The 14,769-nt window shown below is 45.2% G+C and overlaps 1 protein-coding gene across 1 annotated transcript in view; it reads right to left on the minus strand.

Annotated features, from left to right (window-relative positions):
• ANO9 (anoctamin 9) overlaps positions 1-14,021 on the minus strand; it is a 51,676-nt gene extending 37,655 nt beyond the window's left edge. The window contains exon 1 of the mRNA XM_063118739.1: positions 13,944-14,021. Within this exon, the coding sequence (XP_062974809.1) occupies positions 13,944-13,949 (6 nt within the window). The 5' untranslated portion in view covers positions 13,950-14,021. The remainder of the gene's footprint in view (positions 1-13,943) is intronic.
• Positions 14,022-14,769: the final 748 nt, after the last annotated feature.

Genomic DNA, 14,769 nt, shown 5'->3' on the forward strand with positions numbered 1-14,769 from the left:
TCACCTTGTTGTTCCCGCTATTGCACCTGCCCCGACACCTCCTTTGTACCTCCCCCTGCAGTTTATTGGTTGTTGGTAGTTGTGGCAGTGAGGGTGATGGACATGGTGCGCTCCCCCTCCAGTGTGGGTGATGGACTCCCCCCTCTTGTGCTGCATTTTTCCTGGGCAGAAGCTTTTCTTGTTGCTGAACAGATTATTTAAAACCAACACACATCTCTCCCCTAAGTAGTGCAGGATCAATGTTCCTTTTGGGAACAACAAGGCAGATCTCCAGGGCGAATTGGGGCAGTTTTAGCCACTTGAGAGAAGGTGGTTTTCCGGCGCCCCTGCACAGTCTCACTTGTCTGTTAAGTGTTGTGGAAAGGGCACCGAGTGTGTGAGGGGGCCAGGCAAACCCGCTTCCTCCCAGCCGTGCCTTTGAGGCCAGGTGCTTTGGAGCACAAACTAGGGACTCATTTCAGGGTTCCCCTTCTCATGCACTTCCAAGAGCTCGAAAGAGTGCTGGTGCGCTCATTTGAGGGTGCATGCTGTTAGAGATAGGAAGGACGCCAAAGGACCGCCACTTCAAAGATTATGCCAACTCTGTTCCAACGTTCCAGCAGGTGTTCCCAGAGAGAATGAGGAAGGTAGATTGAAATGGCACACTTGAGGACAACCCACCCACCCTCTGCTTTCATCAATCAACTCCCTAAACACACACCCTTTCACAGACACACCCCCAGCAGAGAAATCGGGATGCTCCGAAATACAATAGAAACGAAACTACACCCAACAGAACAGCGATGTTATCCCTCACGGAAAAGAAAAACCAGACTTTCCCTGTACCAAAATAACATGCAAGAGGTGGGGGAAACATCACGTTCCCAGAGAGATCACAGCAGGACAGGCACGGCGTCATGTGAGTTCTGTCCTGAGAATCCGAAAACCACCGTGTCGAGAGTGGATTAAAACCCTAGTGTGATAAAGCTCATAGTCCTGGTCTGCAGGCAATTGCTTTATTGTGTTACTATTCTCTTTGGCCTGTTGGATTTACAGAAAATTTGGACAACTGAAAAAGGAGTGGCAGCATACCAGGTGTACATGAAGGAACAGAACCTCAGGATTTGATAAGCCAATGGCTGTCTATGTTTGGCTGTCAACAGTGCCAATCGGACTGTCAGGTTGCTGGGATGGAGTGGGGGCGGGAGAACTGTAACATTGAGGGGTGTCCCTAAACATGGAGATCCTCTATATTCAATGCTAATTGGACCAACCTATGAACTTTCTTGGCCTGTTTGCTGTGTATGCCAAGCTCATGGGGGCTGCCTTGACAGCACCGGTTTAGGAAAAAAAAGTGCTTCTGCTGCTGTGGGGTGGCGTCGAGTAATCCCGACACAGGAGGTAGTGTGGGATTTCCAGTGGCCATTCAGCTTGCCAAGCCCGCCCACCACCTCGCTTGTCTTCTGGTGACCAATGGGAGGTTGCCTTCTGCCCAGGAACGCCCCCAGCACAGCGCCGGAGTGAGAACAGGCAGCGAAAGAGCCGCGCTGACCTCGCTCCAGCAGAAGTTGGGGCATCTTCATCTCTTTGCACTGTGGTGGCAGCAAATCGGCAGCTGTGTCATATAACCAACCATTTAGACAGCCCCATGGACAGTCAATGTCTCCTACACAGCAGACTATGAGGAAGGAAGGGTGTGATGGTACCACCAGTGATATTGATAGTGGGATTCAGTTTGGGAATTTTCCTTAGAAATGATTTGTAGTGCTTGCTTTCAATTATATTAGTGTTTACCTGCATTATGATCGAGAATATTCAAGCATTCTAGAAAATATAGGATGAGCTAAATTGGGACAAAACACTGTATCAGAAAGTCATGGACAAGACCCGAGCCATCAGCTGTTGGGCACACATAAACATGTGTTAGTCATAAACAGGCCCTTGCCTTCATACATGACAGTCCCAGATAGGCAGACAGCCCATGGATAAAGACAGCACATACGCCCCTAAACATCTGTCATTCTTGGCTACGGGAAAACATTGCCTTATTACCTAAGCATCACCTGGTCATCAATCACCAATCAAAAAAACCAGGCAGAGCAAGCTAACGCTTGTCAGTGGGTGCAGTGCAGCCCAGCCACGACCCACCCTCTATCCTACGTGGTAAACAGCATCTTATCACATGGATTATTATCTATGAAGGAGCACTCATGTGTGCAGTGTTTTAATTCTGTGCATCCAATAAAGCATAAGTGTGTATCTTGAGTCTGTGTTATGTTCTGCTTTTAACTGCTTTAAATATCGCGAGGACGTTATATGTAACTATTATTGAAAGAAACATACATGTGAAATAAAAGCAAGCAAAAGCAGTCCTGAATCTCCAGCTAATTCCTAAGCATTGCTTTGCCATCACACTTACATCCACACCGCTTAGGATGGCCAACCTGTAAGCATGTGTGTTGTAGGATGGGACTTAGAGAAGCAGGCCGCGTGAGTACGAGCATGTCCCATTGGCTGCAGATGGAAGTGTTCTCATCTGAGGCCCTCTTCTACCCTCGCTTTTGCATCTCTGCCCCTCTGGATGGCTGCCAGAAATGTCGACACCTCCCTGTGATCTTATATCGATTGGCATCCTCAGTTTCTTCTGCCTTGGTCTACACCCTTCAGCTTGTTATCAGCTTGCCTCACCCCTCATCCTGGCACTGTTCATACAGTTTTCGTGCTGTGATCACATAGTTTTAGTTCTTTGTCCCTGCTGCAGTTCTTTGTGTCCTTTAGGGTGCCTTGCTATTTATGAACGTTCAGTATAGCTGGGATTTGAATTGTGCAGATAAGCCCCAGAGCCGCCATGGGTTATCGTGTTGCCTGGGCACATTTTTTTTGCAGTATGAGTTACTGTGTTGCCTGAATGCAGAGCGTTTTTCGCAGTGTAGAATATTAAACATGCAGTGTGGTTTATTTTTCTCAAACAAGGCACCTTGAGAACCCATGCCACACTGCATGGTTAACAACCCCACGGAAAATGTGCTGCGTTAAGGCAACACAATAACCCATTCTGTAGAAACTTGCTGCGTTCAGACATGATAACCCATGGTTCAACAACAAACCACACTAGATGAGTTAGCATGTTGTGTGAACCCATCTCTGTAGACCTTGCAACAGCTCTGTCTTGTTTACCAGCTTCTTTTCTTTTTTCCACCTTTATGGTTTGCTTTCAGCCTTCACACTCATCCATCTCATTCCTTTTCTTAAAAAAATGGCTAATTATGCTGCTTGACACAACTTGTCACAAGATGTAGGCCTCAGCCTAACTGGAGCTGGTTAGTGGCAGTACCTTTCAGTCAATCCATCCACATCTTTGGGCTGGTAAAAGAACTAAGGGGTGCTTGCAAGAAATGACTCACCAGCAGCAGCCACCTAAAAGTAAGGACAGGTAACTGTTAAGTGTACCAGTTTAAAGAGATGTTTGCAAGGGAAGAGACTCTGCCACTGAGGGGTGATGTCTTGGGGCATGCACCTGCCTGCAAGTAACAGGCAATCTGTTAAGGGTTACAGCTGAAACCCTGAATAAAAGCGCTCCATGCTGCAATATTTTTTGCAGTCCCACTTCTATATATTGATAACAAACACATTCTCCAAGTGCCTATCCTTATGTAGTCAAAATGGTACGACCCACACACAACCGGGAAATATAAAGCTTGAAGTTTGAAAGACTTGGAGAATAACATTTAAAAAGAAAAAAGAAAAAGAAAAGAAAAAGCTCTAAAGGTGATGAGGAGAAAAACCTCGAACTGGTCAGTGGGTGTTAAGCGGGGGAGAAAAGGTGAAATGGAATGTCTGGAAACCTGAACAGAAGCAGTTCATACAGCAAGATTTTGTTACAGGCCCCAGTTGTAAATTTCTCAAAGCATCACTTGCTTTGGCGATTCTACGAACCCCTTCCTCCTTCAAGGAAACATTCCTTGAATATTAATGTTCAAAAAATGTCAATAGTAGTCCTGACAGGGGTGCCTAGGGAATAAGTAGTTGAGACTACTATATTAGTAGACTTTATCAAACTTTATGAAGCCAGACATTACAAAGGTGGCACTGCTAGTGCAACCATCCATTTTTAGACTTCTGAGCAAAATCAGCAGTCCTCTGTTGACCAGCCAGGTTGTAAGACAGTGCCTTGTATCATTATCATTGGCAAATACCAATTCTCTCATGTATTTAGTTAAAGCTTTGAACTTAAAAGTCTCAAATGGACAATACACCATCATTGTTAAAGACTATCACTGCAACAAACAAACAACATATACTGCAGCCATTTCACGGTATAAGCTTGCAAAGTTAATGTTGTCTAGTAGGTTGACCTGTTAAGTGGAACCCCCTGAATAATCATCTCCACTTACTCATCATCAATCATGTGATCTGTGATTAGAGAAACAGTTAAATCTGGATTCTAGTGCACCCCTCAATCCCTATTCACGGTTGTTTACACGTTCTTGAGATGACATCATGACCCTCCAGTTTCACTTCTGTTTTCAAACAGCACTTTTAGGGCTTTTCTACATGAGGCTGTTAATCTGCTATATCTGACTCTAGTTATTTCCTTATTTGTAAACCCCGTATAGATCTCCCAAGCACTGATTAGAATCTGGAGTATTAGGTAACTGCAGAACCAATCACTCTGCTGACAATACAAAAACCAGAAGAACTTGTCTGGTCTACAGGTTCACCCTAGTATCTCCTGTACAACTGGGATCATGCAACACCAGTTTGCTTTCACAAACCAAAACCTCTGTATTTACCAATGCAAATAGGAATGGACATGTTTAGAACCTCTCACCAGTACCATCACAATGTAGTATGACATGCAGCTTATTCAGCAATATTTCTCAATGTGTTCAGCGGGGCTTTTTCCCAATAACAGCCCAGAAATGAACTGAGAGGCAGTGAAGACAGTACAACACTGGTGCAATGTGGCTTTATCACCCAGCTTCATTCAGTACACCCTACCTGCCATATTTTGTACGAACTTAAATTTCCAGACCATCTTCCAGGGCAGTCCCACATGCAATACATCACAGTAATCTAACCGGGAGGTTACTAGGGCATGTATCACTGAAATCTATTAAATTATAATAGTAGCAGTAGTGGTAGTAGTCATTCAATAATGGGGAGGGGATATCAGATTTCAGGGAGGTGCAGGGGAGTTTTCAGAGAAGGGCTAGGTGCAACCCCCTGATCTTAGTACATAAGTCCATTTAATTGTTTATAACAATAGCCAGGAGTAAAGATGGTCAGTTGTCAAGTGATATTAGAGACCCTGAAGAATAATTTGGTTAGAAATACGGCTGGGGTGGGTGGGGCAGATGTTCCCTTTCAAGACCTATATATGTGACTCCAGCTACTGTGATCCACAAAGAAGGGGCATGTTCATGATATCCTGTGGCTAAAGTCCCTTACTTCCAAAAAGTATGGATTGCCCTACACATGCATATTCGGACTGTAATCCCATGAAATCAATGTGACTTTCTTCTGAATAAACATTAGAATCAGCTGGAAAACGTGCAATGTGGTCATATCATAGAAGCGGATGGTAGGTGGTGACTAATCTTCTTAACTTAGACACCAAGTGTTCTTGTCAGCAGGGAGAGGGAGATCTTAGTGACCATGTACTGGCTGTGGTAAAAGAAAAGGCTAAGATCTGAAGAAGATACACCGCCCTATAAATGAGACTGAGACTTTTGTATGGGATATGATTCCTTGTGCGCCTGCTGAAGAGGATGGAGTAAACAGTAAGCAGCTAGAAAAAGGATTGAGAGCCTGCAGCGGAAAACGGGACATTGGGGACTTACTGTGAAGATCTGTTCTGGTACAGTGTGATGAAAATGTTGTTCTCTTGGCACAACACAGTAAGGCAGGGATCACATGATTGTGATCTTTCAAGTACTGCTTCCTCTGGCTCCACCCCCAGTTTCTTTCATGACTGAGCAAGGAGAAACAGGAGTCTAGAAGTGAAGCAGTAAGTATGGAAAGAGTATCCTGAGAGGCAAAGGAGGACAGGTACTCCCTTTGAGGAGCCAATACTCACAGTAAGGGCATACTATCTTGAGGCGTATGTCAGTTGGCATCCCATCAGCCACCCATGAAGGGTGGAGTTGGACACTTCTGTCACACTATACCAGAATGGACCTTCACAATAAGTTCCCAATGTTCCATTCTCTGTATGGTTTGAGGAGGTGTCCAAAAGACTGGGTCATGTCCAAGCTGACATTTGATTAAGAAGGGTGTGTGGTTGTCCTCAAGTGACCACCCATTGGAGCACTCTCCTGTCAGAGGCCTCTTCATCTGAGGCAAATGAATTCAATTCATAATGTCTTGTAAGAGAGTTAGGTGTTGACCAGGTAATCACTGAACAGATTTCCGCTAGAGGAATCATAGAATAGTAGTGTTCGAAGGGGCCTATAAGGCCATCGAGTCCAACCCCCCGCTCAATGCAAGAGCTTTTATGGAAAGAACAACAGTGGCTGCTGCAGCTCTGGTGGAGTGCGCCTGAGAAATTTCAGGGGGCAGAACAGGATTTATTGCTCTGATGTCCAGGAGTTGTTGAATAACTTGTGAAATAATGACTCTATCTGGTAGAGAGTTGGAGGCAAGAGAGGGGAGAAACCTTTCTCTGGATATGTGGGAGAATTTGATGCAATAACCCTCCTGGGTTGACCTGAGTACCCAATTTCCCACATGGGAAGGAATCCCTGCAGCCTCCCGCCCATCTGAGATTGATTCCTATCAGAATTGCTGATGGGTGGACTTGGATCTCTATGAGGAGTTGGAACAGTTGGTTCTCTGAGGGCCCTTTGGGGTGAAGCAGGGACCAGGATGATTGAAAGGACCTGAAGTCTCTGGATCTGCTGAAGCCTCTGGAGCGATTAAAGGCAGGATAGGGCCTGGGAAGCTGGTGTTTCTCATTCCTTTTTGGGGATGAAGGCATTGCCCTCTTCTTATCCTTTGTTTCCATGAGGATGTCTTTCTCTTCGCCAAACAGGCAAACTCCCATGAAGGAGCAATGGCCAAATTAGGCCTGGAATAGGTATTAGTGTTCCAGTGTTTTAACCACATGGACCTCCTGGCAACAGTGGCTACAGCTATGGTTCTGGGTGAGTAGACTAGGGCCCTTTCTACACCATGCAGATGTAGAGAGAGGGAGGAGGAGGATCTTGCGATATTCTGATCACGAGATCCTCCCCTTAGTCCAAATGTGCGCATGACATCCCAGGAGGAAGGAGGGATGTCGCACCCAACTTTTTTTTAAAACAGAAGATGAGGGCACCTGCGCTCCATCTAAAGGTTTTTAAAATACAAAAAACCCGCTCCATATCCCCCCTCCACTCCCAATGAGCACGGAGCGCCTGAGGAGCGCCGTGCCCAGTGCCTGTTTCCTGCCTCCTCAGGTTTACTCACAGGGAAGTGAGACTAAGCTGGGATGCGTGCCCACACACCTCCTACGGTATCGGGACGATCCTGAGACTGCGGGAAGAATTGGGTTTTCCCAGGGATTATTTGGCCATCCCAGCTTGCCCTCGAGAGTCCCTGTGCGTCATTTGGATGCACAGGGACTCAGCTGTGACCAGCCCGGATTTTCGGGCTGGTGTAGAAACGGCATAGAGTAGGCTAGAGCATCCTGGGTGGCATCAGCCACAAAGGCGGATGTCTTATATAATTTAAGGATCCCTTTGTGCAGGGTCCTGCTCTCCAAATCAGGGCATGGTGAAGAGAGAGCAGGCAGAGGATGCTCTGAGGGTCAGCAAAGCTACTTTGTGAATTCTTTTAAGGGTGCAGTCAGAGCACTTCTCATTAAGATCCTTGAGTCCGGGCATCACCTTCTCTGGGAGCAATGGCTCCCAAAAACAAGACCTATCACTAAGGCATCTACAAGACGTACCTTAATCCCCCCCCCCCATTGCTTGCTGTAGAAGGGAGTAAAATGTTTGCTGGTTATTTTACCGTAATAAACTTGATTGACTGATTGATTACACTGCCCTTTCTGCCTTGGAATGCAGTGACCCATTCGGAGTCCAACAGCTTCTCAAAAAGTGAAGGGAAAGGTACTGCCCTGTTGGTTGTCTTGGATTCCAGTAAGATTGATGCTCCTCTGGAGGTGGTAGCTGAAGAGGGAGAAATTCCTTCCTGCGAAGGGAAGTTGAGGCCTAGGGTGGTCAGTGCTTTAGAGAGCAAAAGGAAGAAATCACCAGAGTTAACGACGCAATTCTTAAAAGGTTGCTTAGTTTGAGCTAAGTCTGGCCATTCTCCTGCTTCCTGGCCTGAGAAATCTGAATGAGGAGGGTTGCTTCATCACCACAAATCTAGGCTGACCATATGAAAAGGAGGACAGGGCTCCTGTGTCTTTAACAGTAGTATTGAAAAGGGAATTTCAGCAGGTGTCATTTGTATATACGGTATGGAGAACCTGGTGAAATTCCCTCTTCATCACAACAGTTAAAGCTGCAGGTGCCCTGCCCTCTTTTCAATCTAGTCACTCTAGCATAGCTCCTGCAGCTTTAACTGTGGTGATGAAGAGGGAATTTCACCAGGTTCTCCATATATACAAATGACACCTGCTGAAATTCCCTTTTCTATGCAACTGTTAAAGATACAGGAGCCCTGTCCTCCTTTTCATATGGTCACCCTAACTAATCCTATGCTCAGCAGGGTGACCAGTGGAGAAGAGGAAGCAAGGTGAGAGGGAAGGCCTGGCTGGATTCTGCTGAGGAGTGAACCGCGGCAATTGAGGTGGTGGGTTTGCTTTCAGGGGCTTGCTTAGAAACTCTCCCTTTAACACGCTATCCTTCTTTCGCCCTCTTTAATTTAGGCATGGATCTGAGCGGGGAGGAGGAACGCGAAGACTGAGGCGAGGGTAATGTCCTTGCTATCTTCCTTGGAATATCCACTCTGGGCTGTCTTGGGAAATGCCTATCAAAGATTTGGTATATAAGTTCACTGATTACTGCAGCCTTAATTATTATTATTATTATTATTATTTGATAAATTGATCCTCATTAAAGGGAAGGAGGGGAGTAGGTGTTGCCTTGAAGAAAGGATTAGACCTTATGGTCTGTGGCATCTGGAGGCCTGGGTAGACCTGAAAAGCAGAAGATGGCACTGCCTGGACAAGGCCACTCTGTGATGCTGCTCTGTTTTCTCCCCACTGCCAGCTCCAAACCTTGTGGGTCAGCCGTGGTGTCCTCCACTGCGGCCAGTTCAGCATTTGAACACCTCAGAAATCACCACTTTCTGGCTGATAGGTTGTTTAGCAGGGCTCCATTTCGGGCACAACCTCTTAGGAGCTTGGGGACATACCCAACTACTCATGCTGCTGGTGCTGGTATCTACCCTGTCTGGATGTGGTAGCACCATTGCGAGACTCTGGAGACACAGTTTGGTGGTCAGCAGACCAAGACGCCAGCAAGCTCTGTTCAGGAGGTGTGCTGTTGTGCATTTGGAGCCCTGACAACCCTAATGTGCGTCATCTTCTTTCCAGGCTTCTTCAGTGCCATTGCTCCCTTCCTTACCAGATCCATCAGAACAGAAGTGAGAAAGTAAGGAGAGATAGTTTGTTTGTTTTTAATAGAAGGGTAGTCTTGGTAGTCTGCAGTCTGTGCTCTGCTCCCACTCACATAAAGAATCAAGGGGGAATGATGGGGCCGGGTGCATGAAGACCTCTCCACTGTTGGAACCTGATCTTGCCAGCCCAAGTACTGGGCCTGTAGATGTGCACAGAGGGTGGGGGGTAGGCGAACCATAGAGAGGTGAGGGGTAATGGAACCATGACAAGCAGGCCCACTATATGATCGTGGCACCATACCACGCCCCATGGTTCTGCTGCCCACCCCGTCCATGGTTAGGGTACTTACCTCCATGGTTAGGACACTGCACATCCCGCCATCCCCCATGTGCCAAACGAGAGGGCAGCAGGCACTCCATTCAGAAAACAGGGGGGAAATGGCCATGGACCATAGAAAATATCTGTGCCACCAAGAGTGTTGCTGGAAGTGGTGGTCACTCTTGCCGGTGGATTCTATGGTCACTACCATTCCCTTCCCCCCCACCTTTTTTTTTTACAAAACAGGCTGAAAAAAATACAGGAACCACCATGGGCACTGACTAACCATCCTGCAGGAGATGGTTAGTGAGCATGGCTAGTCTGCCCACTGTGGGGAGGGAACTTTTCCACCACGTGACAGGCTAACACACTGTAGGTCGCATTTTTTAGTGATTCACAGTGGGTTAGTGTGTCGTCTGAACAGGCCACCTGAATATCTGACTGCCTAGCAAAAGCAAATGAACACGATAGGTACTTTGGGGGCAACTAGTCCCCATTATCAATGATGCCATACAAGGTATTAACAAGATACGTAAAAGAGTTTGACTGATTTTGTAGGGACTTCCGCCATGTAGCAACATTTAACAGAACATTTTATAGGTAAGCAGCAGACAATCAAACTTTGCTCTGATCCCTATCTACTCTATATCCCATCCTCCACCACAAAAAAGAAGCAAAATTCTGTCCCATGATTTAGGCTGTATGTAAATCCTCCTGAGTATTTCACTATCCCAGTCTTTTCCAGATAAAAAAATGTAGAGGGATGCCTTGAATTGTTCTAAGTTGATACATGTAAAAATCCACTAATGTGGATTTTCTTGCCTCATTTTTTTAGCTACTTACATTATTGAGTCCCATGTGTGAGGCAGTGTGTGGATGAGAATGTTCACCGCCAAGCCAATGATTGTGCCTTAGAAATGTATGCTTTATGACTCATCACCACCTTGCAAATTTAGCTCTTCATCTGAGTCCACTTTCTATGCAGAGCTAAACAAATCTTCCTGTCTGTGACTCAGCTTCAGCAATGAACAAGTGTTGCTAAAATGCGTTAAAATCGCAAATTCAAAGTGCAACCACGACTAGCGTGCAGCGGGGCTTTGTTTTCAATTCTCTGTGGAAAAGCTGGGGAACAGCTCATTGATCTGTATCCAAAATGTCTTTATTAGTTAATCTACAATTCTCTCCTAATTAACTGCTCAAAGTATTATTTATAGGTAAAACCAGTACTTAAGACAGATAAACACTGTAAAAGGAAACCTGAGAGGGTAAGGTATTCAGTAATTGCTGTATCACAGGTGTTCTACAAAGCACTGAATCACTGTACCTGGTATTATCTTACCCAAGTCCATTCTATGTCATATAGGTAATTTGCAAGATGGTTGAAACCTCAAGGGCATATAAATCTGTGTCTGTTTTGTACCAGTACGTTGTAGTGGTCAGAGTGCTGAACTGGGACTCGGGAGATCTGAACTGTAGTCCCCACTCAAACATGAAGCTCCCTGAATGATTTTGAGTAGTCCTTTACTTTCAGCCTAACTTACCTCACAGGGGTGTTGTGAGGTTAAAATTGAGAGGACCATGTATGTCACCTTGAGTTCCTTGCAAGAGAAAAAGGTGGGATATAGGTGATGTAATAGTAAGAATAATGCCATTTTAATTGTCAGAGCTTCCCCAAAGAAACTTAAGAATTTTACTCTCAGAGAACTAATAATTCAGTTAGCTCTCTAGTCCTGCTCATAGAAAGATGGTTCCCAAAGTTACCTGGGTAAAGGGAATAGCTGGCTATTACGCACAAAGCTGAAGTTGGTTCCTAGATATTATTATTATTATTATTTATTTGTATAGCACCATCAATGTACATGGTGCTGTACAGAGTAAAACAGTAAATAGCAAGACCCTGCCGCATAGGCTTACATTCTAATAAAATCATAATAAAACAATAAGGAGGGGAAGAGAATGCAAACAGGCACAGGGTAGGGTAAACAGGCACTGGGTAGGGTAAAACTAACAGTATAAAGTCAGAACAAAATCAAGTTTTAAAAGCTTTAGGAAAAAGAAAAGTTTTTAGCTGAGCTTTAAAAGCTGCGGTTGAACTTGTAGTTCTCAAATGTTCTGGAAGAGCGTTCCAGGCATAAGGGGCAGCAGAAGAAAATGGACGAAGCCGAGCAAGGGAAGTAGAGACCCTTGGGCAGGCGAGAAACATGGCATCAGATATTTATTCTTGCTTCCCAGATTGTGCACAAACTGGGTTGTAGTCAATGTTAGCCTTACTTTGAGTAGACCCATTGAAATTAATGGAATTAAATTACTTATTCAGACTGGTCATACAGCTCTGTATCAAATAAAGAATAGGTAACTAGGCATAAGGAACTAGGAATCAACTTAGCCTCATCCTCCTTCCAATGTTCAGCAAATTGTACACCACCACCCTAGCCTAAATAGATATGAAACTCTTGGGAAACTTTAAACTGCACTAGAAGGTAAACATATTTTGCATACATTTCCCAACTGTTAAGCCTCCCTGAAATTAGAAGTGTCCGTCAGTTCAAGACTTGTTAATTAGCTAATCAAAAAGCAAAACTGTTAATGAATGGTTACGATATTATTGTATCTGATCACAATTAAGGCTACATCCTTAAGCCTCACTTACTTGTGAGTCCACTTGGTGGGAGTTTTTCTTTCTGATTAAGGGTGCAATCCTAGGCACCTTTAGACAGAAAAAGTCCTACAACTCCCAGCATTACCCAGCCAGCTACAGTTGGTTGGGGCATGGTGGGAGTTGTAGGACTTCTTTTCTGTGTAAACATGCATAGATTGCACCCTAAATCTGCATAGGGTCATGCTGCACAATAATTTAATTCAAATTAAATGCAATCTCTAGAGTCTAGATTGCAACCAAGGCCCATGATGTTTATTTTTTGTAGAGTATCTGGCAATTTTAGGTGATTTATATATATAAAAAATAATGAGCAGATTTTTATTCTTAACTGAATACTGGTTGATTAGTTGGCAAAGTCACACAAATGCATTACCCAAATCAAAGGATATACCACAATACTATCAACACAAAAGCATGCTTTTGAACGAGGAACACCAAAGCTCATGCAACCAACCCATCTAGTCCCACAGTTCTAGGTCCTGAAACAATACCACCAGTAAAGATGTAAGGACAAACGCAATGGTTAAATAGTACGAATTAACTAGTACCAATGGAAACATTGATTATACTTTCAGCAGTAGCTACAGCATCAAAATTACTTTTGGAATAGAGTTACAAATTGCAGAAATAGTTATGAATCATTGATACTATCTTTTTCGTGCATGGACAAAAGACAAAGGGGTCTCGCATTTTCACCAATCTTACAAACCTCTAATACATGGGAGTTTTATATTAATATACATTTAATAAAATTTTCAAGATCAGAGACGGAGAAAAAAAAATACTCAAGTTAAGGTCGGGACTCCTAGCAGGAAACCTGTACGTCACAGGCTGGGAAGTTTGGGAAGGGTCTGAAAATGCGCTGCTCGATGGTACTTCTCGGTTGGTAACTTACTTCTCTTCAGACGAAAGCCCCATTGAGTTCAATGGAACTTACTTCCGGGAAAGTGTGTATAAAATTGCAGCCTTAATCCTGGCTTTTGAGGTTTGTGTTGGCACGCTGAAGATTAGTCATTAGTCATTTGTTTTTCCTTCCAAAAGATCTAAATCGGTATATATCGGGATTTACACCAGCTCAAGAGCCGACCAAGCCTCAAGCAATATAAATCACTCTAGTTGAGTCCCCCCCCCCCGCTCTCCACTGCTCGTTACATGAAATCTAAACCTCACGGCAGTCGACCCACGCAGCAACACCTGTTTCAATTGTACGCTCGCTTCAGCCGCGATCACAAGCGGCTTCCCAAGATCACTCGAGACCGAGCGATCGCGCCGATTTGTCCTTCCCAAGAACACACGTGGACGCAACACAACGAGCGTTCCGAAGGCCAAGCCGCCAAAAAACAAAAAAACTGGCGGGCTATGAAAGGCAACCGCAGCGGTGCGTGCGAAACGCCGGATTTTCAAAGACCTCCTTCGAAGGATTTTTCTTTTCCTTACCTGCATGGCGGAAAGAAACCGGCGCTTCCCCCTCTCGTGGTGCAACAAGATAAGGAGGCGATCCGTCCTTTCTAGCAACTAAACCCGATCCTGTAGCCTTCGCCCGTTAGAGGCATGAACCGCTCGGCATGCTCCGCTCTGCCTGCACCTTGGATCTCAGCAGCTCGAGAAGACGGGACTTCCGCGTGAGGTTGCCTGGCTGCGCTGCGACTCCTTCCTTCCTGACGAGAAGGAGCCGCCTGTCGCTCGGGGATGGAGAGAGCGCTGCCTTTTCCCGTCTCCTCAAGCATTTAGGGAGCAATCCTATGCGTGGTTAGACGGGTATGTGTGTGTAATCCTACAACTCCCAGCATGCCCCAGCCATCTTGGGAGTTGGAGGACTTTTTCCTGCCTAAACACGCATTGGATTGCGTCCTTACCTGAGTTGGACAATGGAGTTGAGAAGTAGAAGGACAAGCCCTGCCGCTTCTAGTTGCTGATAGAGGTGTGCACGCCTTCTTTTTATTGCTCTTGACACTGACTGACTGAGCCAAGGTAGTTTTCTTTCCAGATTTTGATGATGATGATGATGATGATGATGAACTCTTAATATTTATATTTAAATATTTTAAACATCACACCCACTCCAGTCCCTGTTAACTCAATGAGCGAAATTTCAGAAGTCGACATTAATTTGGGGAATAGCTCATGCCGTTCGCTGTTTGAACCTGTGGCACCTGCAGCTTCTGGGGGTCCTGTGGAGGTTTGCCGGCACGGCCACAGGCTGAGCCTGGTGTGGCTTTGTTTGTGTCACCAAAAAAAAAAAAAAAGCCTAAAGAGAACAGCA

This window comes from Elgaria multicarinata, chromosome 2 (genome assembly GCF_023053635.1).
Source record: "Elgaria multicarinata webbii isolate HBS135686 ecotype San Diego chromosome 2, rElgMul1.1.pri, whole genome shotgun sequence".
Classification (NCBI taxonomy): Eukaryota; Metazoa; Chordata; class Lepidosauria; order Squamata; family Anguidae; genus Elgaria; species Elgaria multicarinata.